The sequence below is a fragment of the Peromyscus eremicus genome, chromosome 16_21, assembly GCF_949786415.1.
Source record: "Peromyscus eremicus chromosome 16_21, PerEre_H2_v1, whole genome shotgun sequence".
In the NCBI taxonomy this organism is placed as follows: Eukaryota; Metazoa; Chordata; class Mammalia; order Rodentia; family Cricetidae; genus Peromyscus; species Peromyscus eremicus.
The window spans coordinates 356,778-383,638 of NC_081432.1; the positions used below are offsets into that span (position 1 = coordinate 356,778).

General features: G+C 36.2%; 1 protein-coding gene across 1 annotated transcript; it reads left to right on the forward strand.

Moving 5' to 3' along the window:
* Positions 1 to 14,678: 14,678 nt before the first annotated feature.
* LOC131893738 (olfactory receptor 2G3-like) lies at positions 14,679 to 15,653 on the forward strand. The gene has a single exon (XM_059243839.1). It carries the CDS (start codon positions 14,679 to 14,681, stop codon positions 15,651 to 15,653), a length of 975 nt encoding a protein of 324 aa, XP_059099822.1.
* Positions 15,654 to 26,861: the final 11,208 nt, after the last annotated feature.

The window sequence follows — 26,861 nt, forward strand, 5'->3', positions numbered from 1 at the left end:
CAATGAAAAGGTAACTGAAGTAACCAAGAATCCTGAAGAGTTTCTTTTTAAGAAAAGATGCATAGCCTGCCCAAGTAAACAAACAAAAACTGGTGTACTCTTCCTGGCTCTCTTATAAGAATCTTTAATAACCATCATTTTGTTTTAAGAGTATTCTCTTTACTCAACACTGTTTTTAATTGCAAATACTGGGAAAACGTTTGTTACTAAAGAATTTTAGTAAGTTAGTCCATTTACTTAAATATTTTGGTCTAGACAGAGTTTAAATCACCTGATGCCATCTCAGAAGTCTTGAAAAATTCTCTGTATATGTTCTCCACCACTGCCCAGCCCCTGATACACCTGTGATTTCTGCCCTTAAACAGGTTCTCACAACATGACAATTCCTTAGTAACTCTAAGAAGCAGGGTATTTTCTCTCATAAAGTCTCTAAATTCTTTGCATATAATTATAGGCATATAATCTAGAATTAAGTAGTTCTTTTGTGAATTTTGTTTACAAAATATGTAAACATCCCAATAAAGCAAACTCTGAACTTTTGAAACTATATGCTACAAACAATTAAAGAAAAAGTATAAGAAACAGTTGTCAACATGTTCTGTTATGTAAATGTTTTTAAAGAAATATTAGTGATATTACAGGAGAAGAAACAAAATAAACTAAAATTCACTGATATAGTTGTAAGATTTTCTAAAATTTTTAAATTTACATACGGGCAGATAAATCTTGACTCATACATTTGGAGATCGTATAACAAGTTCCTTCTAAGTGAACTTAGCTTGTTATGCTACAATTCTGTTACTCAGCACTTGTAAACCCATTGCATTGGATTAAAACAGCTAGTTCTCAGGGCTGTGACGTATTAACATTTGATCTGTGCACCATTATCTCAGTCCACACTCCAGGTTTTGGGCATGCAGGGCCTGGAATTGTGAACAGAGGAGTAACGTCTCCTCTCCTATATGATTCCTAGCTGAGTAGAAGAAAAGAACCCCATCCAGGTGATTCTCAACATCACAGTTTCAGATGAACACACATATAAAATATATACATTTATGTCATATATAAGTATTGAAAAGATAAAGAAAAAGACTGAAATAGCTGTTGAGTAGGACTAGTCAGCATTCCACCTGTGCATTCTGTCTGTGTGAATTGGATGTACAAGTGATGGAAGACTAATGTAAAAGATAAGCAAGTGTTAGATAACTGGATTCTGGTTTTCATTCCCTAAGAAAAGAAACCAGAACTCCTTGGAGAAGTGGTAGGTTAATTTCAAAGACAAGACAAAAAAATCTTTGGAAATCATGAAACACACACACACACACACACACACACACACACACACACACACACACACACAAAGTTGGAGACAAGATGCAGCATGCTGAAGACACAGGAGCCAACATGAAAGAACTTCAATGGCCGAAGTTGAAGCAGCAAAATTTGAGCCACAAAACAATTAATGGTAGAAGTTGTTATAATCCACAAAACAAAATGAGTATCTTAAGTCTCTATGTGCATAGCAAAACAAAAATAAAATTCCAATTAAGTGTGCATAAAGTTTGGAAGAAATAAAAAACTAACCATCGCACTGAAACTGCAGTACTAACTGTTGCAGACATGATTCACCAATGCAGAAAGGTAATATTTACCCATGCTTCAGATCCAGTGTTCTGAGCCTATTTCCATGCAGTAAGAACATTAAGGCAGAAGTGTTGAAAAAAAATTCAACGAGGTGCTAAAATCAATGCCAAAAGTTTTGAAGAGACACAGAATATCTCTATAGTCTCTAAGTATTGCTCCTATGACTTCTATTACATAAGGAAAACACTTTAAAAGGAAATACAAAAGGAAGCTATTTAAAATAATTTCATTGCATACTGAAAGGAGCTTCTTATCCAAGTTATCAAGATGCCATGCACCCTCCCTAATGCTGAACTTAGATATGCAAAGCAGGAAGCAACTTTGTGGTATTTATGGTAAATATGCATAATCTCAGCCTAAAAAAAGAGAAATCACTAGACAAACCCAAATTCAGAGACATTCTAGCAAAATAACTGATGATTTCTCTTCAAAGGCTTGGTCACAGAAGATAAAAATACTAATGAACTATCACAGACTGGAATAGATTAAGATATATAATAACTAATGCCAACTTGAACTCTGGATTGTAACCTGGAATTGAAGATATACAGGAGTAGAAACATTGCTGTAGTTATAATTATTAGGTCAACATCTCATGGGGCTTGTAGTATTGTACTTTTTCCAATTTTCTAATTTTGAGAATTAGTATTATAGATTATAGAATATAAAATTTGGGAATTGTGGTATGACATAAAACAACAGTACTGTTTTCTGTAAATTGAGTCTGACTTTCTTACACAGTTTAATTCCTTTAAAAAAAATCAAGACAGCATAACAAAATGGTATCCTCAAGTAATTATAAGGTATGTTTAGTATGTGAAAATATGCCTAAAAAGCCTGCAGCTGTTCATTTGGCCATGAATTTTTAAATCTACAACAGCGTTGATATTGCAGACATCAAGGGAACAGGTGATCTTCAAAAATGAAGAATCCTCCAGATACCAGCTTAAAACTAGAAGAACTCCTTGTAACTCAACATACCATTGCATGTTATAAATAAGAAAAGTAAATGTTAGATTTTTACCAAGAAGATTCATGTGAATATGGAATAAAGCACTCTAAGAGCAAAAATATCCTTGTAAAATGTGTGGAGAAAAACGAACAGAGAAGAACAAAAGCAATTAACAAAGTGTCTGGATTCATCTGAAGAGAGACAATAGGAAGGATCCTGAGCTTCTAGGTTGCACGTATTCTGCATGAGTTTATGGAATAATGCCTGCAAAAGGAAGCCTTTAGAAAACAACAACAATCTAACCAGAAGCTGCAATACTCACAAAACATAACAAATATGGGGAAAGTATTAATTTTTCAGCTTATGTGGGTATACTATTATTAATTTATTAAGTTTTTAAGATTAATAGATTTTAAGTGATTAAGGTAATCATCACTTTTCATGTATTTGGTTGTCCTAACATATCAATAAAATGTTTATTTGTATGTGATTATCCCTATAATATTAACATAAACCAAATTATGTCAACCAAGAAGTGCCATTTTTTTAAAATACGTTTTGTTTTATATGTAAGAGTGTTTTGCCTGCACACCACATGCATGCCTGGTGCCCAGGAGGCCAGAAGAGGGTGTCAGATCCCCTGGGACTAAAGTTACAGACAATTGTGAGCCATCACATGGGAGTGGGGAATTGGTCCCAGGTCCTCTGGAAAAGCAGCCTGTGCTTTTAATCACTGAGCCATTTCTCCACCTCCAAGAAATGCCATTTTTATAGATATAGTGCCTAAGCTGATTTATATTCTGCATAGACCACTTTTGTTCTCCAATGTGATAATTTAATTTTAAATACCTACACAACTGCCTCTTACATTCATGTAGAGTTAATTATCTGCACTTAAGTGATCCTTTTGTATTAATTTCTGCTAAAAGCATTTTAAAAAAATCAGTATTTAGGAAATAACATTATGTATATATGTAAAGTCAATAAGGAAGTATTTTGTAAGAAAATATTGTGAATATTTAGGCAAAAATGTGAATATTTTAAATTTTCAAAGGGGCCCAAATCACTACACAGATTATTAGAAGAGATGCAATCTTTACATTCAACATGAGGAAAAATCATCTTACACATTCTGTTAAGTTAAATCATAAAGTAATGTGTTATGTAAATAACAAATATGCAATTTTATTGTTTTTAAAGCTCTATTTTTTGAAAACTTTTACACATTGAAAATTAGTGACAATGCTTGAATTTGCATGCATGTATTTTGTTGTAGAGTCAATATTTAGATGCAAAGCTTGATGAAAACAGCTGTTTCAGATTTACAAAGGACTCCTCAAGGAGTTATCTGTTACCTTACCTACATCTTCTTTTCTTTATTCTGAATGAAGACTCATCTCCTTCTCAGCCTCTTCTGAGACTGATTGATCAGAAAATGCATGAGTGTATCTAGCCCAGAAGCCCCTTATGAAAAAGATAAGGATAGACATTTCAAATAAGATCGTTAGTGGAGGCTTTCTAGTAGATCTTACTTAACATTTGACTGGCTTACCCCAGTAGTCAGATTGGTGAATACCCTGTCATCATCGAGCCTTTCTCCAGTAACTGATGGAAGCAGATGCAGAGATCCACAGCCAAACATACATCAGGCTGAGCTTCAGGAGTCCAGTCAAAGAGAGAGAAGAAGGATTCTATGAGCAAGGGGCATCAAGATCATGATGGGGAAACCTACTAAGACAACCAAACCACACTAGTGAGAATTCATGAAATTTAGACCAATAGCTGTGGAGCCTCCATGGGACTGGACTAGGCCCTCTGCATAAGCAATATAGTTGTGTAGCTTGATCTGCTTAAGGGGCCCCTGGCAGTAGGATCAGGATCCATCCCTGGTGCATGAGCTGGCTTTTTGGAGCCCACTGCCTATGGTGGGATACCTCTCACAGCCTTGAGGCCGAGAGAGGGGTTTGCATCTGCCTCTACTGAATGTACCAGGCTCTGCTGACCCCCCATGAGAGGCCTTACCTTCTTGTAGGAGTGAATTGTGGGTAGTTTGTGGGGGGTTGGCGGGGCAGGAGGAGGGAAGAGAGGAATCTGTGATCGGTACATAAAATGAATAAAAATTTCTTAATAAAATAAAAATAAAGGTAAAGAGAAAACGCACTTCCTAGAGTACTACCATGTACATGACCATAGTAGCAGTAGGAAGCATTCTCAGGTGATCTAAAAACTTCTGTACCTGTGATTAAAACTGTCCTTCAATGAAGTTGAAAATTTATTTCTATGACAAGAAAATCAGTTTGTCACCTGACAGACATGTCATCTGTCAGTCATTAGAGCAATAGTCATGATTTATGAATGTGAATACATACCAGCTTTAATTTCTTCATATAATTTTAAGAAGAACCTTAAAAGAGATGATATAACATGTCCAGAAAGGAAATAAAAGAATTTAAAGTGGCTAGTATTGAGATGTTATTAAAACTTTCTGCCTATTTTTTTGTGATTTTGTTTTTTTATTTTATTCTTTATTAAGCAATTTTCTATTCACTTTACACATGAACCACAGATCCTTTCCCCTCCCTCCTCTCACTCCCTAGCCTTCTCCACAGCCATCCCAACCTTCATTTCCACCTCCTCCAAGGCAAGGCTTCCCGTGGGGTGTCAGCAGAACCTGATACACTCAGTTGAGGCAGGTCCAAGCCCCTCCCCCTGCACCAAGGCAGTGTAAGTTGTCCCACCATAAGCAGTGGGCGCCAAAAAGCCAGCTCATGCACCAGGGATGGATCCTGATCCTACTGTCAGGGGGCCTCTTAAGCAGATCAAGCTACACAACTGTCTCACCCATGCAGAGGGCCTGGTCCAGTCTCATGGAGGCTCCACAGCTGTTGGTCCACAGTTCATGAGTTGCCACTAGTTTGGTTTGGTAGTCTTAGTAGATTTCCCCATCATGATCTTGATGCCCCTTGCTCATAGAATCCCTCTTCTCTCTCTTTGACTGGCCTCCTGGAGCTTGGCCTGGTGTTTGGCTATGGATCTCTGCATCTGCTTCCATCAGATACTGGGTGAAGGCTCTATGATGACAGTTAGGGTATTCACTAATCTGATTACCAGGGTAGGCTAGTTCAGGCACCCTCTCCACTATAGCTAGTAGTCTAAGGTAAGGTCATCTTTGTAGATTTTTGGGAACTTCCCTAGTACCCAGTTTCTCTCTATCCCCATGGTGTCTCCCTCTATCATGGTATGTCTTTCATTTTCTGCCTACTTTTATTTAGCAGTTTTGACTATTCCTACTATAAATGAAAATAAAAGGCATAGTTATATAATGCCTACCAATCCCCAAAGCCTGTCACATAATGTGAGACTGTCTTATTTCTCCCTAACTTGGGTCTCTGATCCCCTACCTTTTTACTGCCCATTTTAATTCTTTATTTCTTAAGGAGAAGATTGTAGAATTAAATGAGGGTATCACTACAATATATAAGAGTGAGAAACTTTCTGTACTTGCATGTACTTGCTGGAGTGCATATAAACAGAACTTTCAGTTCCAAAGAAAAAAAGCGTGGCTATCAAATGGGACCCACAGCACCAAAAGCTTTCTTCCTGCCCTCCATTGACTTTACTTTCACATTCCTAACAATGCAAGCAATAAGAGAATGGAATAAACCCTAGAGGAATCACTGCCTAGAGGACTGTGAATGCTGTGACATCATTTACTAGGCATGTTGTATCCATTCAAGTGATTTTCACCAGGGCAGGCTCCTCACATATAAAAATCATCCACCCCATGATGGCCACACAGAGGTAGTTGGAAAACTAGAGTGGTCTGATTTGTGGACACCATAAAACCACAAATCCAGGCCAAGGCAGGCAGCTGCCAGAGAAATTTTGGTTGCATAACAACCCCATAGTACAAGGGTCAGCAGATATTATTGACAGGGACATAGGCTATCACTTTCAGCCCAGTCCCAGAGCAATGGTAGAGATGGATCACACAGACAGCATAACTGATTGTCTTCTTTGGGTCCTTGAAATTTTAGACCATCTGGGGGACAACACTTGTCATTAAACATAGGTCTAGGAAGGAGAAATTGGAGAGAAAGAGGTACATAGGTGTGTAGAGTTGGGAGTTCAAAAATGACACAAGTATGATCGTTATGTTTTCTGTGAGTTTCACAATATCAATGACAGAAAGGGCCAGAAGAAGAGCTGAGTGCAGCTTGGGCTGGTCAGAAAAGCCTGGTAAGGTGAAACATGCTGGGCTACTAAAATTGGACACTGTCATTCTTTCTTTGAATCATCTTTCTTGATGATTCTGATTTTATTCCTGTAAGAAAAAAATTCAAATAGTATAAGCAATTGAAAAGAACAAACAAAATAAATTATTTTGGCAGTATGGTTAAAAAGAAAAGCAAAATACAGATGTAAAATAATAAAAAATACTTAATGGCCCATTACATGAAATAAGAGGTATTTGCAAATTGTGAAAACAGCAAATATAAAATGTATATGCTAGATTCATATAAAGACGTGATTGACAGGGATTACACTGAATCTGTAGATTGCTTTTGGTAGAATGACTGTTTTCAGAATACTAACTCTACCAATCCATGAGCATGGAAGGTCTTACATCTTCTGGTAGCTTCTTCAATTTCTTTCTTCAGTATCTTAAATTTTTCATTGTAGAAATCTTTCACTTTCTTATATTTATTCCAAGATATTCTTAAGACTATTATGAATAGTATTTTTTTCTGATTTCTTTCTCAGTATATTTTTCATCTGTATAGAGGAAGGATACTAATTCTTGTGCATTAATTTTGTGTACAGCTACTTGGGTGAATGTTGATCAGCTATAAGAGTTTTCTAGTAGAGTTTTGAGAGTCTTTTATTTGTCAAATACTATTATTTGTAAATAAATATACTTTGACTTCTTCTTTTCTTACATATATACTTTTAACGCCCTTCATTTGTGTTATTTATCTTGCTAAGATTTCAAACACTATATTGAACAGGAAGCAAGAGAGTGGAATCCTTGTCTCATTTCTGATCTTAGTAGAAATAATTGGTAGTTTCTAGGAGTGGAAAATTTAGTTTTCTTTAAGAATGTGAACCCTGTAGGTGAAACATGCTCCAATTCATGGTGACACACCTCCAGAGTATACAGCCAGCATTAAATGGGCTATATGTGTTTTAAAAACATGTGGACACAAACTTAGGTGGGTATGGACTTGGGGGTGGATATGAGAAGAATGTAAGGAAACTGAATGTATGATCAAAATGTAATGTGTGCAATCTCAAAGAATTAATAAAATTATATATTGAAAACATATGAAACGTGCCAAGCTGTCTAATGATGTCATATACAGATCAACTGTGTGATCACTGTGGACAAGCAGTGAACTGAAAAAAAAAATGATGACTACAGGCAAAGATTATGTGAAATGCACAGGACACACACACACACACATTTATATATATATATATATATATATATATATATATATATATATATATATATGTAATAAGATTTTGAGACAGATGTAAGACAAGGGTTTTAGAAGCAGGTACAGTAATATTAATCATAATTTTAAGCAGGAGCAGTGTTGTTGATTGTTTTTGCTCTTTTGGTGGCCTGCCACCAGTTCCCAAATAAATCACACACTGAGGCTTATTCTTAATTATAAATGCCCAACCTTAGCTTGGCTTGTTACTAGCCAGCTTTTCTTAACTTTAAATTATCCCATCTATCTTTTGCCTTGGGGCTTTTATCTTTCTCTATTCCTGTATACCTTTTCTTTCCTTCTTACTCCATGTCTGGCTGTATAACTGGGTGGCTGGTTGACTGATCCCTGAAGTCCTCCTCCTTCCTTTCTCATTCCTTGATCTCTTCTCCCAGATTTCTCCTTCTGTATATTCTCTCTGCCTGCCAGCCCCACCTATCCTTTTTCCTGTCTTGCTATTGGTTGTCCAGTTCTTTATTAGACCATTAGGTGTTTTAGGCAGGCAAAGTAACACAGCTTCACAGAGTTGAAAAATGCATCATAAAAGCAACACATTTTAAAATAGTATTCTATAACAGAGAAGTTATATATGACTCTCAATATTGTTTTTATTATGTAATTAATTAGTGAAGGTGGATGAAGTAATAACATTCAGGAAATGATGGTGTGTAGTTGGACTTTTCTCCAGTCCCACCCAGGCCCACAGCCATTCAGACCCAAGTAAACACAGAGAGAATTATATTACTTATAAACTGTATGGCCATGGCAGGCTTCTTGCTATCTAGTTCTTATATCTTAAATTCATTCATTTCTATTAATCTATAAATTGCCATGTGGCTTGTGGCTTACCAGTACTTTTATATCTTGCTTCTCATGGCAGCAGTGGCTGGCAGCATCTCCTGACCCAGCCTTCCTGTTCTCTGAATTTTCCTTTCTCTTTGTCCCACGTATACTTCCTGCCTGGCTACTGGCCAATCAGCACTTTATTTATTAACCAATCAGAGCAACACATTCACAGCATACAGAGCGATATCCACACTATTGGTGATCTTTTTTAAACAATCCAATGATCTTTTCAAATTGTATAGATTGAATAATTGTAGCTTAAACTATTGATTAGCAAGGATTAAGAAACATAATCATAAAAATATATTTTCTAAATTTTAATTTTAGGATACCCCAGTGGTTGTAGCTCTTTGATTAAGTATCTGATGGAAATAATCATCCCACATCCCAAAGAAACATTTTCAAGGAAATTGTTTAATTTTCCCTCAAATATCCCAGTTAGAATGCAAATACTTTCTAAGTCTTAGCCTATTCTATCTGGATTCAATTATGAAATGGTCCACTTTGACAAAAAGATGCGCCTTATTTTCTTTGGTACTAATGGAAATACTAAAATGCATGCTGGAAGTATGCCAAGAAGAAACAGTTACAAGATCTAGTGACAATAGTTTTCTTTTTAGATTTGCATGAGAACATGGTAATGGTAATAGCCCAGGCAGTCACCTTGCTTAGTAATTATCTAGATGGCAACTCTGAAGCCCCAGAATTGGCAATGGCTTTAGATAACTAAACACATTCCTGTTGTTTAAAAAAATAGTGCAGTGAGAGGATATAGAAACTACTTGAAGAAAGACAATGGGCAAGAGCCTTCATTCACTTATTTTACTCCATATCCTCATATCTGTTTTCCTTGTCCTCTTAGGTATCCATGAATCACATTTTTCAAGGAGACTAAATGGTGAAATTCCTTCCTCATCATTCACATCTGTTTGAATCAAGTAGGGATGAGGTGATTTTGCATAGGGATGAATATAAAAGTATCTCTGATACTTTTAGATAGACAACAAAGACTTATGAGAAAGTATGGTAACCAATAGGTTTTGTCCATATGAGCCTCAGACAACACATGCCTCAGGGCCACTCACCTGGAAAGTTTCTAGGTGATGGTCTTGACCAAATTCCATCAGTCAGTATTTAAAATTTTAATAAAAGCTTGCTTTAATTTTGCCAAAATGGCAGAACTGTTTTTTCTCTGGGACATTTCAGGATTAACAGCTAGTCAACTTCCTTAAACATCAGAGGAGTACAAATGAAGATTATAGTGTGATACCTTTTTCATACTACCAAAATGACTGAAATTAAAAGGGCAGAAAGTACTGAGTGTGACCTAGATGCTGGGTATCTGCCTGCAGAGTGTCAATGTGGAGTGTAATGGATGATACACCAGTTTTCACAGATCCATCAACTCTGGATGCATACATGCTTTGTGACTAAACAATCCAGTGCCAAAAGCTATTACCAAAATACTTAAAGTTTTATTTCCCCCCAAAATACATGCAAACATATCCACAGCAACATTCTTTATTAAAGACAAAATTCAGAAATACAAAAATAGCTACTAGCACCATTATAGATAAATGGTTTATGACTTATTAAAATAACAAAATCTAGTGTGGGATGGAGGTTGTATTCTGCTGTTAACATGAGCCAAAATGAATGATTCTCATAAAGATAGTGTTGAATTAATGCCGGGGACGGCATACAAAATGGCTGACATGCGGCCAGCAGAGATTGGAGAAAAGGGGACCCCGAGATTGTGGACCATCAACCCTCCGTGCGTTCCCCTCCAGATCTTCTGCTTAGCATGCCTCTAGAGGGCCAAGGCAGAAATGCCTATGTGTCGCAAGGTCATGCTTTATGATGTGCACATGTCATGTCTTCCTCCATATAAATACTTCTTGTAATGCTAGTCTTTTTCTTCTATCTCATCTTCATGTTCTGTGTTCCTAGATCAATGGTGATTTCTGTTATACAGGAAAGGAGTGAAGTAAATTTCACAGGAAATTATACAGAGATGATCACCCAGGCTGGGGTTAAGGCAGTTATGCAGTTCATGGGAAAGAACCTGCAGCCTGGGGAAGCTTTTCAGGCTTGGATAAACTGTACTGAGGCCGGGTGGTGGTGGCGCACGCCTTTAATCCCAGCACTTGGGAGGCAGAGGCAGGTGGATCTTTGTGAGTTCGAGGCCAGCCTGGTCTACAGAGTGAGATCCAGGAAAGGCGCAAAGCTACACAGAGAAACCCTGTCTCGAAAAACCAAAAACAAACAAACAAACAAACAAAAAAACTGTACTGAATGTGTGGTCAACTATAGCACATAGTATGATGTGTATCAACACACTGGACTCAAATTGGCCTTGATGAATAATTCAGTTTCTGATGATATTCCAAGGGCAAAACTTGAGACCCTAAAGGGTATTGGCTGAAGACTGTGGATGGAGTAACGTATAGATGGGATGACAAACTAAAAGTGTGGGAACCTAGAATAGGAGGAAAATAGTGGCCTCCTCCAAGAAAAGGAGATGGCAACTTTAATCCAGATATTTTTTATTCCTTCTGAAGGAATGTGGAGACAATGTGGCAATGGTTGGAGTGATTGCTACAAGTTTTATTGGGTTCCTAGATTAAAAAGAGCTGCCAGGAAAGGTGAGCTTCCTTTCATGGAAGCTCTGAAAATTGGATCAGGTCTTCCTTGGAATTGTTGCGATATAGGACAGAAGTTGCTGACTTGCAAGGACAGATTTCTTGTCTGAGGTCATTGTGGCCAACCAGTCATGGGGCTTGCTGTTTGCAGAGGGCTGAGGAGGAACTTAGGTGGCTGCAGGTGTCTTGAAGTTGGAGCAGGCTATGTGAAAAGGAAATGGCTGTCTGGTATACTAACCACTGTTCTTATTTTTACCTTTTTTGCGAAATTGCATGTTGCTAGCCTCTGAGTCAAGTGCTCAGAAGATTGTATAATCATTAATAATAAAAATCGATTATGCTTGCTTTGGTGTTAAGTTTGGGATAGTCCCTGTGTTTAGTAAAAGACGATGAAGATTATATTGGTGATTTTCTAAGAATAACCTTTGGAATCATGAGAACATTTTGTATTGGGTGATTTCCCCTTTTTCTTTCTGTTTCCCCTTACTTATGATAATAAAAGACTGAGGTTACCAGGGCAAAAGCAGAAGCTAGAGAAGCTAAAGAAGCTGTAGCAGAGAAGCTACTTAGCAACTGCAGAAGCCGGAAGTGACCTGTCAGCTTGCATGAGCACTGTCTCTGAGTTGTTACTGCGCCTTCCAGGTATCCCATCCTTCGGACCCCCGAAACTGCTGAGGCTGGTCCCCGGCAAATCAATGCAGAGACAAAAATAGCAACACATAATTTTGCTTACACCTGGTTAAATTTACAGCAATAGCTGCATAGGGCCTGGTAGAACATAAGCAAATATGGCCAGAGTAGATATGAAGAAAGGATGTAGTAGTGCATTTAGTTACAGTCAGATGAATTTTAAGTCATCTGCACAGTAAGCATGTACATATACATATGCTAAATAAATTCCTGATGGAAACTTAGCATGGAAACAGCTGAAAATTTTTAAAAATTCTATATAAGTGGGTTATGAATGCAAAAGTTAATACATTTGTTTTTATCCATAAACTTAAATAACTTTGAAAGATAAGAGAAGCAACAGAATCTCTTTCTGAATAGCATTCTGGAAAGTTCAGCTTTGGATGCAATAGTGCATGAGGTTAATTACCGTAATGAGAGATCTGTGTCCCTGGGACATTTCCAGCACAGTGGCCTGTATTCTTGTACAATCTCTTTTGATTTCCTGGTCTTCAGAGAATTACATCCTCAAATAGTAGCCCTAGAATCAACACAGGGCCTGAGACACTGATTGCCATTCAAGGTAATAACACTGTGAGCTTTGAGGCTCAGACTTCACTTTTATTTCAACATTATCCATTTGAAAAAGTGAAGGAAATTATCTTCTGTCAATTAGTTTTCTACTACATATGATTTGGTTTTGTTTATACATGTGTGTGATTCTCAACAATACTTGGGTTTCACATGGTGCTCGATCACTTATGTGAAAAGCGAGCATGAAGCTCATGTGTGATTAGGAGTGCATCAGGAAGAAAAACAATTCTTCTAAAAACCCAAGATGAGCATATTCTAATAAATAGAGAACTGGTCTATGGACGTGAATTTGACTTATCACATTCTCTGAAGGCTACCTGTGTTGTGAGTGTCTTAGAATAGAGCAGGAGTGGTATGTCTGCCTTCATTTCCTTCCTTTGATGGCAACAAAGTGGGAAAATGATAGTCATGTTTGTGTTTGTATGGGTGCATGTGAATGTAACTGTGAATGCCTTTATTAGAATTAGATCATATATATTCCATATATGTTACATTCAATATAAGTTAATACAATATATTACATATTATGTATATGCATATATAATAACAGTGTATATATGTATGTCTAGATGTATGCATGATATTAGCATATACATGCCTTGGCTTGCTCCTTAGGAGTTCTTCTATATTCTTTTTATCACTGTATAGCCCTCTCCCTGTTTTCAGTCATCACTCAGGTACTTCATATGGTTTTTGGTTATTGGGTGTCTAGATCCCTTACCTGACCATCCCAGACTTGATTTTTCACTGAGTTCTGTAACAGTTTTACATGATAAATGAAATTCATCAATAATTAACAATTATTTCATATGTTACTTTCACAATTAATTTTCTCTGAAATAAATCAAGTACAGAATATTAAATTGCAATTAAGGAAGAATTTTAAGGCCTGAGTGGTTGTCCTGATACCAGGTACCAATTGCATTACACACGGGCATAATAACAGTCTTTGGGCACAAAAGGAAGCAGTGACTTCACCTTAGAAGTTCACATTTGTAAATATTTCAAGTTTCTTAAAGTTGTTCCTTTCATCGTCTTGAGGAAAAATTAATGTTAGATACACACTGAAGCAGCCTCTTCCATCTGCCTGAGGAGCCCAGGTTATATTAGGAAATATGCCCTACATTCAGATTCACTCACCTTCTTTTTCAACATACAAAAGCAGAAAGCCAGTAACTCCACCCACCACCACACAGCTGAGGAGGGGAGCTGTGTAAACTCACTGTCTGATCCAATTTGCCACAAGCAGGTAGCTGGTAGGCTGGATGAGCTAATGATTCCCACAAGGGACATAATTCTGAACTCACGTATGCATAAAATTAAAAATCCTGACATAAATGTTAATACAGCTTCATCCATACACAAACGTTTGATATTTTACTTCAAAAGTCCTCTTTGTAATCTCCAGAACCTATTGTTCATATTTTTTTAAACTAAAAAAATGACTAGTTTTAGGGTTGTAATTGAATAAAGTAGATTTTTTAAAATAATATTTATACTAAACATTAAAGACACTTAACATTTATTTAATTTGAATTAATTGTTATATTATAAATGGATCAAATACATTTATTCTTTTGATGTATTCTCTTCTGTGACAAATGTCTCAGCTCCTAACAACTACTGCTCAGGCAAAGACTACTTCTACAGTAGCCTCTCTAAGACTTGTATTCTTTCTGTAACAAAATCTACTTCAGCTTCTGAAGGACCCTGAACCATAAGTCATTGCAAATTTCTTCAGTGTCAGCCTTTTAAATTATTTTATGGTCATTGATATTGTGACTATCTCATAATTTATATTGTTTTTCTCATTGCCTACACCAGGTGACAGGGATGATTAACAGCAGTGTCAATGGTGACTTCATTCTGGTGGGTTTCTCAGACCAGCCAGAGCTGGAAAGAACACTCTTCATAGTTATCTTAATTTCCTATCTTCTCACTCTGGTAGGAAATACAATAATTATTCTGATCTCTTCAATAGATCCTAAACTCAAAACCCCTATGTACTTTTTTCTTACTCACCTCTCCCTTGTGGACATCTGTTTTACCACCAGTATTGTCCCCCAACTGCTGTGGAACCTGAAAGGACCAGCCAAGACCATCACGGCTGTGGGCTGTGCAGTACAGCTTTATGTCTCTCTGACTCTGGGATCTACTGAATGTATTCTCCTGGCAGTAATGGCTTTCGACCGCTTTGCTGCTGTCTGCAAACCTCTGCACTATGTAGCTGTGATGAATCCACAGCTTTGCCGGGCTCTAGCGGGGATTTCTTGGATCAGTGGAATAGGAAATGCTCTCATCCAGGGAACAGTCACTCTTTGGCTTTCCCGTTGTGGCCATCTGTGGCTGCACCATTTCTTCTGTGAGGTCCCCTCCATGATCAAGCTCGCCTGTGTGGACATTCATGCCAATGAAGTCCAGCTCTTTGTGGCCTCATTGGTCTTGCTGCTTTTACCTTTAGCACTGATACTGACATCATACGGACATATAGCCAAGGCAGTTGTAAAAATCAAGTCAGCCCAGGCTTGGCGCAGAGCACTGAGCACATGTGGATCCCACTTGATGGTGGTGTCCCTCTTCTATGGAAGCATCACTGCCATCTATATCCAGCCAAACAGTTCATTTGCCCACACTCATGGGAAGTTCATCTCTCTCTTCTATACTGTCATGACCCCGACCCTTAATCCGCTCATCTACACACTGAGGAATAAGGAGGTGAAAGGGGCTCTGGGACGGCTCTTTAACACCCGAGTGTGCAAACAAAGCAGAGCACGTGGTGACAGCAATTTTATGACTAGGGGATCCTGAGCATATTGTCATATAGTCCTGCACTGGAGTCTTCTAGGCCTTTGAGGCTCACTCTAAGCTTTGCTAGTGTTGCATTGGCCTTGGCCTCAGGACTCTCTTCTCAGTCTCTTCCCTGGATGCTCTGGGGCCCAGGAGAGGCAACATTTCCCCATACCCCTCAAAGTCAATGATTGTTCTGTTTCTTATACTCTCCAGATTCTCCCTTCCCTTCTTGTATTTCTCTTTTGCACATGAACTCACAAACATAACCATAATGCCCCACAGCATGTTCCTCCCCACGGATCTTCTAACAATCTGAGAAAGCAGCTGTTCCCACTTTTACAGCAAACCCCACCATCAATATTGTAGAAAACAGTGGGGAAGTTAAGCTACAGACTTGAGACTTTTAACTCCACTACCTTTTTTTTAAAACTTGTACAAATTTTAGTCAACTCTTCATATCCACATTGTTATGAATTAAAAAGTAATGTTCATCATTATGACAGCCAACGCACTTGATACTAAATGATAAACACATTTGATACTAAATGATAAAGCATGTTTTCAAATTTCTTTTATTATTATAATATTGCTATCTATTGGTCTTATCATGTTCAGTAATATCAACTAATACTTCTTACCCAGCTTGTAGTTATTTATCTACTTGCATCCATATATGAATGAAAAAAAAGTTACTTGAAAATGTGGCCAAAATGAGGTAATTTTTGAAACTTTCCTCTTTGTAACATATTTTTTTTAAAAATGTGATTATTCTGTCATTTAGTGTGGGGGACCAGCCTCCACCATTATTTACCCCAGGGACTCTTGAAGAATGAGGGATAAGAGACTTAGAAATAAAGAGGTGAGAGAAAAACAAAGAAAATACAGGATGAACTCGGGTGGACCTGGATCCTTAGCCACCGGCCCATAACGTTATTCCAAAGGTCTATTTATAACAATGCCAAGGGGTGGAGCAAAAGACCTCCCCTTTGCTAGTTAAGTCAAGTGTAGACCCTTACAAACACCTAGTACCCAGGCCCATGGTCCAATCAACCTCTTACACAATCCTGCTGGGTACAGACACTAGGAAACCTAGTGGGCTACAACAATTAAGTTTTACTAAACTATTTCTTTTATTTTTGTGAGATAATAATATAATTACATCTCCCACCTCCTTTTCCTCCCTCCAAACTCTCTCATATGCCCCTCCTTGTTCAGTGTGTCCTACTTGATTTTAATGATGGCAATGATATCGAAGGCATCATTCCAAGACAGAATACTCTCTGTGTGGTGATAAATAGCAGCACATGCTAACATGAGTCCAACCTCATGCTGTATTGAAGTAGTTAGAAAACATCTAGTAAGGAGTCAGTAAGTAACATTTATCACTAATAAACTGTTTTTTTTCTAATAAACTCATACTGTTAAGGAGAGTCACCTTGGTGGACATATTAATATTTTCCAGAGATTAAACTATCCAAGCAGTTACTAGTAATTATTGATACCTTACTCAATCCACTTGTATTAATCAAGCACATTATGTTTAGACATCTAAAATGACTTTGTTAGTTGATTTATGTAAAGTGTACTTTTATGAAACTTTTTATTGTGATGAGATTATTTGATTCAGCTGCAGTCTAATGCTGGTGACTTATTTGTAGCATGAGGTTTGATTTCCATGATTTCTGATTTACAGAGTGTGGAGAAGATGTATTCCTTACATTGACATGAACTCAAACTCTAAAAGACGTTCTCACCAAACAGTATGGATTATCTCCTGTGTTTAGTCACCTCGTTCACCTCCCAGCAAAGAAGATGTTCTCTCATTATAGCTGTAACACATGTGGCCCTTATTTAAATTTATTCCTGAAAGAATATACTAGCACAATCCAGTATTCACCTGTATAGTTATCTATTTTATGCTTTTGCTCGTAACTAGTTCTTATATTTAAGAGTTACATGTTTTCCTATTATCTTCTGTTACCTGTTTATAATTTTCTGGTATCCATTCATAGTTCCTCATGTTAAAACTCAATCAATAATAAGCTTATATAAAAGAAAATAAGCCTGTGACCTTTCCCTTTTAAAATTGTTTTTAGATAAAAACATGAGAAGAAAGATGTCTAATCAAAATATCAAAAATTTATCCTTTATCAATAAAGCTTAAGAACCATTGTAAATACGTCACTATAAACAATTAAAAGATGCTTGTACTGCCCATACTAATATATAATACTCCATTAAAAATATTATGAAACAAGAAGAAACTTAAGTCAAACTACATATATTTTTGGTTGTGAGCCTAGCCTTTAACGGCTGAGCCATCTCTCCAGCCCTAAGTCAAACTACATATACAGTTAAATAAGTTTACTGTAAGGTTGTTTGAGAAATTACTAGTAAATGATGGGTTTTCCATTGACCATATTACTGTGAAGGTGATAAAACTACAAATACATATAAACAGACAAAAACTTTGCTCTAGTTAAGAATGTTCTGAATGTGCTGAGGAACAGAGGACACCATCTCTAAAGAATAGAAGTCAAGTTCATGACTTCTAATGATAATGATCAGAAATAGACCCTATATGGCACCTCACATTTTCATAACTATAACTACACAAACCTCTATTGAATGTTTCATTGCTTCATCCTCATAGTTATCCACATGAGTAGCTAAAATTAAGGTTTGATCAAACATGATCTATTCAAAACAGAAGTGATAATTTTCATTCTCTTAAAAGAATATAAATATTGCAATGAATAAATACTGTAAATACAAAGAATATTTAGAGATAGAAAGGAGCTGAGCACAGAGACTATATCAGCAGATTTCTGTAAGATGAAAAGTGGACAATAGACAATGAAACACCTACATTTAAAGGGGTGGAGGACGACAGCTAATTGCTTAAAGATAATTAAGGCAGGCAAAGGGACACAGATAAGAATAAAGGAACAGGCACTACAGGACCCTAAAACCAGGGGGACAAAAGCAAAAATGATGTTAGAAGGCAAAGTGAACAGTGAGACTAAAATCACAACTTAAAACTCTGCCTAAAAGATGGATAGTCCACACACACAAATGACGTTTCTGTGATGTCACATTTGAAACAAGAACTTGCACTTAAAAGGGTAGGATCAGGAGCCTGTGGAATTCCAATGCTCACCCTGCTAAGTTTGATTGACATAATGACAGAGAAGACTCTCCTAGATGATGCATACAGCCTTTTACCTCAATGTTTCCTCATTCTGCTCCCAGAACACAAACCCTGTAACAGTTCTTTGTGGAAAATCTAGAACAAAGGACCAAAAGGATACTGACATTTGTCTCACTCCAGTAAAGCCTTGGGCATCCTCAGGAAACCTCATTCAGCAAGTGCTATATTCCTGTCCATTTTGTGGCTGCATCGTCTCACTTTTGAGTAACAGCTAAGACCCAGACACTGGCATGAGTAGGCAGAACAAGAAAAAAAACACCTTCATTGATCTTGACTATTCTTGATGGGAGACTTTATAATTGATTTAATATGATTATATATTACTGGTTTGTTTAGGTGATTCTATCTTGAGGTGTTGTGTGTGTGTGTGTGTGTGTGTGTGTGTGTACCTTAGAGACAATTTCAATTTTGCATCTATAACTTGTTTTATTATTTTTAGGGAATAAATGCATTACATTATAAATATGCAATGAATGATCTCAAGATTGGTGAGCATTTGACATGTCTTACTCTGTGCTGATGAAAACAACATTACAGTGAAGATGTTTGTCCACCCACCTCTGCATGAACCTGTGGGAATCTGTGTCAGAGGGAATGTCTGTCTGTTTTTGTGATATTTGCAGATGACATATAATTCTAAACTAACTATTTTCCAAGATTTATACAGGTGATATTATATAACCAACTTGATACAAAATAAAATATTTTGTTCTTTGCCAATTTAAGTAAAAATTTTATCCAACTGTGATGCGACTTTAATTATATTTTTTACACATAAGGATAAACATTTTATTATACATTTAAATGTTATATGAAACCCTTTGCCTTAGTCATTTGTGGTTGTTTCAATTAAATTTGGGGTGCATAACAAATATGTATCTATTGAGCTCTGTTTTTCACATGCCTCACATATTCTTTTGGAGTTTTTCTCTTTTTTGTTTTTTTCTCCTTACTTTATGGTATTCATCTCTTCATCTTTGCAGAAATTTATCTTTTATGTGTCAAAAATATAGCTCATTTAAGGCCTCAGAGTTTTTTAGTGATCTTAGATCTTTGAGTGATACATTTTTTGCCTATTATCTCATTCCTATATTAAAACGTTTATTATTTTGGAATATGTTTGAATGTAGGATCTTAATTCATGTATTTTTCCAGAGATTTTAAGTAAAATGGGTACAACTACACTCTGTGGAAGTGATTTTCCTTCAGACAATGTGAGATCCACATTGTGACATAATGAATCTTCACATGAACTTCAGTTCACAGAGTCAGAAAAGAAGTAACCAACTCAAGTTGCATATATAAGTAGAGAATGAAAATAAGGATCCAGAATAGGAGTACTATGTATGTTATAAGTGGAAACAATAGAAAACTCTGCCTAAAAGATGGATAATCTCCAGGTTCACACAAACCTATATATAACAGAAATTCTCTTTACAATAGCTATACTTTGTAAACATTACACAACTGTATGAAGTTGCCCTGCGTTTCTCAAAACAGAAAGCACATATTAAGGGAATTTTATCTATTTTTAGTTCTAATCTAGAAGCTGTCTTAGTGAGTCCTGTGACCAGGTCTTACTCAAGTTGGTTTGATTTCTTCGTTGCTGACTCTGAAGTTCGTGTTTTGCTTTCAAATTTTTCTTGATTGTTTCTGGGGTTTTCTTTCTGTCTGGTCCCTCTGGTTCTTTTCTTCTGGACATGCTGGCAACAGTGGTGATAATTATGCTGAACCTCAGAGGTTTAAAACAGGATGCAACTAAGGAAATGGGGGGAAGCTCCCTGTTGATCCGTGGGGCCGGAACATGGGCATAAATTGGAGTTGGCTACTTAAATTTGGCCTTTTAATAGGTCAGAAAGAAGAGATTCAGACACAACTGGGTCTGCATGACCTCTTTGAGACACGGACCCATCTTCCTTCACTCCTGATAACTATGCACAAACTCGATAGACCCAGCAGCAGGAAAACACAGCAGGGATCTGAGAAGGGAAGGTGAATCAAAGGAGTGCTTAACTTTGCCCTGGATCCCAGGAATGGGATTGCAAAAACTATCAAACAATCACTTTAAATTGAGAAGTTGATTCTCTCTAGTCATCCATGTTTTCATTTTAAGGATTATGAAAAATATACCGATACTGCATTCAAAATCTAACATCATTCAATATTGGTTTCTGAATTTATATGCACAAACTTGAACAAGTGGTGAATGTAACTTCTTTGTACTTGTTTCTTCTATTCAATTGAAAAATTAATGGTAATACTTACTTGGAGGCTGATTGCAAGAACCAATCAAATATGGTCATGAGAAGGATAGTATACGTGTGTAGATTATATATATTTTGGTTTATAGAAAATCTGATATGTGCATCTTAGTATGCACAGATCCTTCTCATACTTTTATTAGGAGGGTTGTGAGGGTTGCTCATGTTATTTACATTCAGAAACTGTACCTACATTTAAGTAAATGTAGACAGAATTTTTAGCACTTTTAAGATTGAAATTCAAAATCTAACATCATTCAATATTGGTTTCTGAATTTGATTGCAAGAACCAATCAAATATGGTCATGAGAAGGATAGTATATGTGTGTAGATTATATATATTTTGGTTTATAGAAAATCTGATATGTGCATTTGCATTTCAATGTTTGTGGGTGTTAAAATAGAGATATTGTGTACAAATCTATTTAGTACTGAAAGGCCAAACATTTCATTAACTTAAAAGTTGTTTAAATCTGACAATTTACAATAAGAGCATATAATAGCCAAGTCAAGAAGTTAAAAATCTTAGCAGTATCTAGGTAAAATTGGCTTGTTAGCATATATCTGAGCCAGTGTAGCAAGTGGTAAGCACAGCACAATCTAAACATAGGAGACAGGTCCCTGGCTTACACACTAAGTTTAGACTCCCATCTCTGGACCGTTCATTCCTTCTCACATGTTTTTATGACACTTATTAGATATGTCTTGCAAATCTAATTTCTCCCCTCATGGGGACCAGCAGCAATTTTTACTTCTGATTTATATAAATTTGACTAGATACCATAATTTTCTTATACATCAGAAAGGCAACAATTCCCCTCCCCCATAGACCTCTCACAGCAAATCTACTGGATTGCCTGAGTTAGCCTTAATTGCCACCCTCATTTTACCATTTTATTCTATTTCTTTCTATGCTTCTATATGACAGGTACTTATTTAAGAATCTTCTGTAAGTCAGATGTAACAGTAGTCTCCATACACATCTCTTTCCCTCCCAATATTTGCTCTTTACTTCTCTCAACTCTACTTTCTGAATTTAAGAATTGGCATTCCTTTATCACTATTCATTTTTCTTCTATGTTTGTACAAATCTTCAATATTTAGGAGTATATCAAGTATTTAAAATGTAAAGAAATATGCTGTTATTCATCTATAATAACTGTACTATTCCCTATAGTAGAGACATAATTTGAATTTATTGGAAACAGCCCATATTTATCTCAGAAATGCAATATCACTTAAAAACAGAAATAAATAGCTGTAACTATTTGGAGAGAAATGATGGAACAATGTGAAGATTGGGGAAAATGGTATGATAATCACTCTGAAACACAGTAAAAGACTCTTGGCTTTTACAGTTTAGAAAAATATTATAGAAATTTAGGTGCCTGAAAACTGATATTCTGAATGCAGCCTTTTCAAAGAACTCATCCATACAGGACAAAGGCAACATTATGCAGTTGTTCTTTTAAGGATTCTAACTGGACAGAAGTTACTTGAATACTGAGAAGTACCTGTCCGTGATTAAATCTGCAACCCCAAAGAAAACTTCCTTTGTTAATCAAGGCAAAATTTGGGTCAGGAGTATAAAGAAAAATAAAGGTTTTTGTTAATGCCAAGTAAAAAATCTTTTCTTATAATAATTCTCTGCTCAACTGGAAATGCTACCTGTCCCATTTCTTTGGGAATATAATATAAGAAAATAGCATCTTTCTAAGACACTGTTTCTAAAGACAGTCCCTGGATGAGAAGAGGAAGAAGAATGGAATTAAATGGGACAAGTTTAAAATGAAAAGTGGAATTAGAGGGATGAAAAATAATAGTGTCTATAAAGTGAAAATCTTAATAATTAGCTTAATTTTCCATAGATTGTCATAAGTACCTGGAAATGTCTGGAATAATTCCATAATAATTTACTGTATTAGTTATTAATATTGTTCTATTGCTTACATTCCAGTTTATATCATATATCATAAACTGGCTGTCTTTAATATACAAAATAAATAGATTTTTATTTCCAATTGTTGTGAAAGCAACATGGAGTTCATATTCAAGAATTTTGGTTTTGTTTTTTTTTAACTGGTGTAATCGATATAAGGTATGAAGTGATATACTTAAAGCCCATTGATTCTTATCAAGTAAAATAAATTATTTACTGGCTAATTAGTGACATGACTTTTATAATTAGAGGTAGAAGGATAAAATTTTGAGTAAAATATGAAATAGTTTTATTATGCTTCAGCCTTGGAATAAAAAAGTAAAAGGTTTTTCTAGGATCAGGTGAGATGGAATATCAATGAAATTCATTAAGGTTAAAGATAACAAGAAATAGTAATATCAAGACACTAATGTAATGTCATGTATAAGAATATTTAAAAAATTAATAGTTACTTTTTTCAGATAATTTTAACTTAACTATTATGCAACAAACACCTATTATAAGGTGTATAGTCTAATACAAGCTCTTGTCCCTAAAGTCATACAGTTACTCATCAAGAACAACCAATTACTCTAGTCAGGAAAACATAGTCCAAAAACCAAACTCCATATATATATTATATTATGAATATATAATCTTTTTATGAGTATAATCTTGATGTATGTGATAAAAGTGGAATTCATCTTAAGACAATTACAAAATCTAAATGATCAGTAAATAATAAAGAAGAAACTATTTTAAAATGCTTTTATAGTATGGTAACCCTCCCAGCATGGATAGCAGCAGTTCAGCTTGATATCAGCATAAGCATCAAGGGAAGAAGTGCTGCCTGACCCAGTGCAACTTCATCAGGTTTCAAACCATCAGTTCATGAAATGCTGAGTCTAAGGCTGCTTTTCAGTATGATTGTCTGGATATCAAGAGACACTGAAAACTACTGTGCTGAGATATGAATGATCAACTAGGTATGAAGGCAAGACTGACTTCCTAATGAGTCAGTGTAATTTCAAGATGAAAACAGGACACCAGTGGGAAAGCTACATATCATGGAACATTAATCTGAATTTCATGTGTCTGCTTTGGTGTTTCTTGATAACTACAGATTTAATGAATAGATCAATAAGAATTAGTCCAATTGACAATTAGGTGATACAGGAAAATACAATTCAAAGTGAATCATCACTTTTGGGAACCAAAATAATTATGATAAACAAAATGAAGGCATTGGGGTTATGACTGAACTCTGTTTTAGATTTAATGATGTTTGTCTTTTTCCTTCATTTTTCAGACATGATTATGCAATGTGTAACCCAGGCTGTCCTCAAGCTTGCAATCCTTCTGCTTTTGCCTACCAAATGCTGGAATTACAGGAGTATGCCATCATACCTGACTTGTATGTAAGGCCTCTGAGGTTAAGCTGTGAAGAAAGTCTCTCCATGCCATTCTTCACTGTCATTTATTCTACTCACAGATCAATAATACAGACTTAGAAAATAGGCCTGGCTAACTAAAGCCGTTAAGATTACCATTGTCTTATTGTAATAATAGGATGCAACAAAATAAGGGGGTCAGAAATTTAGTTAATAGATATGAAATTGACTTCTTAGCAGTCACATTAAATTGTTTCCTTTGTAGTGTTTACTGCTTCCTAATAGATATCTGTTAATTGTGCAATACCAATTATGCAGTGTATGTATAAGGCAAGCACAGTATGTTTGGGAACTTATACCAGGTAAATAAAGAATCCATAGCTATTAAATAACTGGTATAGAATCAAAACTGAGGTAGGCTTGCCATTTATATCATTTTGCTGAATGTGTTTACTTATGTAAGTATAGCTATGCTTGTTTTAAAGAAGGAGAATATTGAAGCATGAAATAGTTAATGACCCCTCGAAATAATACAGTTAGTAAACAGAATGACCGAGATTTGATGGAGGAAGAAAAAATGCCTTTTATGAAATAACCAGAAAGAAATGCAGGACAAATTTATTCAAGTATAGGGATTTAAACAAAAATTAATTTAAATATTATTTATTATTTGTATGTAAGTGTAGGTATATGCATGTCAAGGCATGTGTGTTGAGGTTAGAAGACAACTTCTGTAATTGTTTCTTTTCTTCCACCCTGTTTTAAAGCAGGGTTTCATTTTTTTTCTGCTGCTTTGGTACACACAGGAACTTCTGGCAGGTTCTCTGTCTCTGCTTACCATCTTACTGTATGAGTACTGTGATTACAGATGTGGGTCATCACCACCACATATGGCTTTACTTTTTTTATAATGTAGGCTCTAATGATAAAACTTGGCTTATCAGGCTTATGTAGCAATCCTTTACTGTGGTGGTATTGTGTTCCCCGAAATATTGTGCATGCTAATAAACTTATCTGGGGTCATAGAACAGAACAGCCACAATATTAAACATAGAGGATAGGCAGTGGTAGCACACGCCTTTAATCCTAGCATTCCAGAGGCAGAGATCTACCTGAATCTCTGTGTGTTCAAGGATACAGCCAAGCATGGTGACTCACCGCGCCTTTAATCTCAGAAAGTGAGCCTTATATCCCAGGGAGTGATGGCAGAAAGCAGAAAGATATGTAAGGTGTGAAGACCAGAAACTAGAAGCTTTTGGCTGGTTAAGCATTCAGGCTTTTGAGAAGCAATTCAGCTGAGATTCATTTGGATAAGGACTCAGAAGCTTCCAGTCTGAGGAAACAGGATCAGCTGAGGAACTGTCGAGGTGAGGAAACTGTGGCTTGCTCTGCTTCTCTGATCTTCCAGCGTTCACCCCAAAAACTGGTCTCAGGTTTGATTTTATTAATAAGTACCTTTAAGATTCATGCAACACTTTAACAATTTAGTTGTTTCCTATCCAAACAAAACAATTTAAGACAAGAATGAGAAAAAATTGGTCATTGAGGTTACTTTTCATAAATGATTGTATAAAGGAATTGCAAGATTTGAATGAGGCAACTGAGGTGGTGGACATAGTAAAACTAGTAAATCATACCTCAGACTATGGGAGGCAGAAGGGAAGTGTGTACATTTCTGTGTGCTGATAATAGAGAGAAATTAGAAACTCATGCACAGGTTACATAGGGTATAAGTATTTGAAACTCTGATATTTCTTTAAGATTAAAAGTCCAAGTTTATATAGATATTTTTAAACAGCACATTCACATCGTACAAATATCTTAGGCCTTAAGTGCTGGGAGCTTGCTCAGATGTTCTGCATCCTCCCCTGTGATGCTTTCTTTTTCTTCACAGGATGGGCACTAGAGCTTGGAAAGAACAAAAGAAGTCCTGACACGCCATCTTCTTATCACCCAGGTTTTATGAAATGTTCCAGGTCCATGAGGTTCCTGGCATCATTCTTACTGTGAGAAAGATGGATGTGCCAAAGTGCCTCAGCTCTGCCTAAGACACAGATTAATTGCACTCTATACGCTGTCACTAGGTCAAGTGGTTTGGAGGAAGCTCTGTCTTCTCTAAATTTGTGTTAATCTATACTACGTTGTCACTTCTAAATGCCCAGGTCATGTAGCGCCAATGATAGAACTGATGAAGCATTTTAAAACTAAATATACCAAAATTCAGAGAAGAGCTATCTTAAATTAACCAGTCATTAATTAAGCAACATTCCCTGGGTACATGGCTGATCTTTCAATATTACAACTATGTTTACACAACATTGTAAAGAAAGAAAATGGGAATTTTATCTTAGCATGTCTCAGTTGTTTCCTCTTAACTAAATGATGCCCATCTCTGAAATTGGATATATATAGGTTGTAGCTATAATTTTACCTGCTAATACTAAT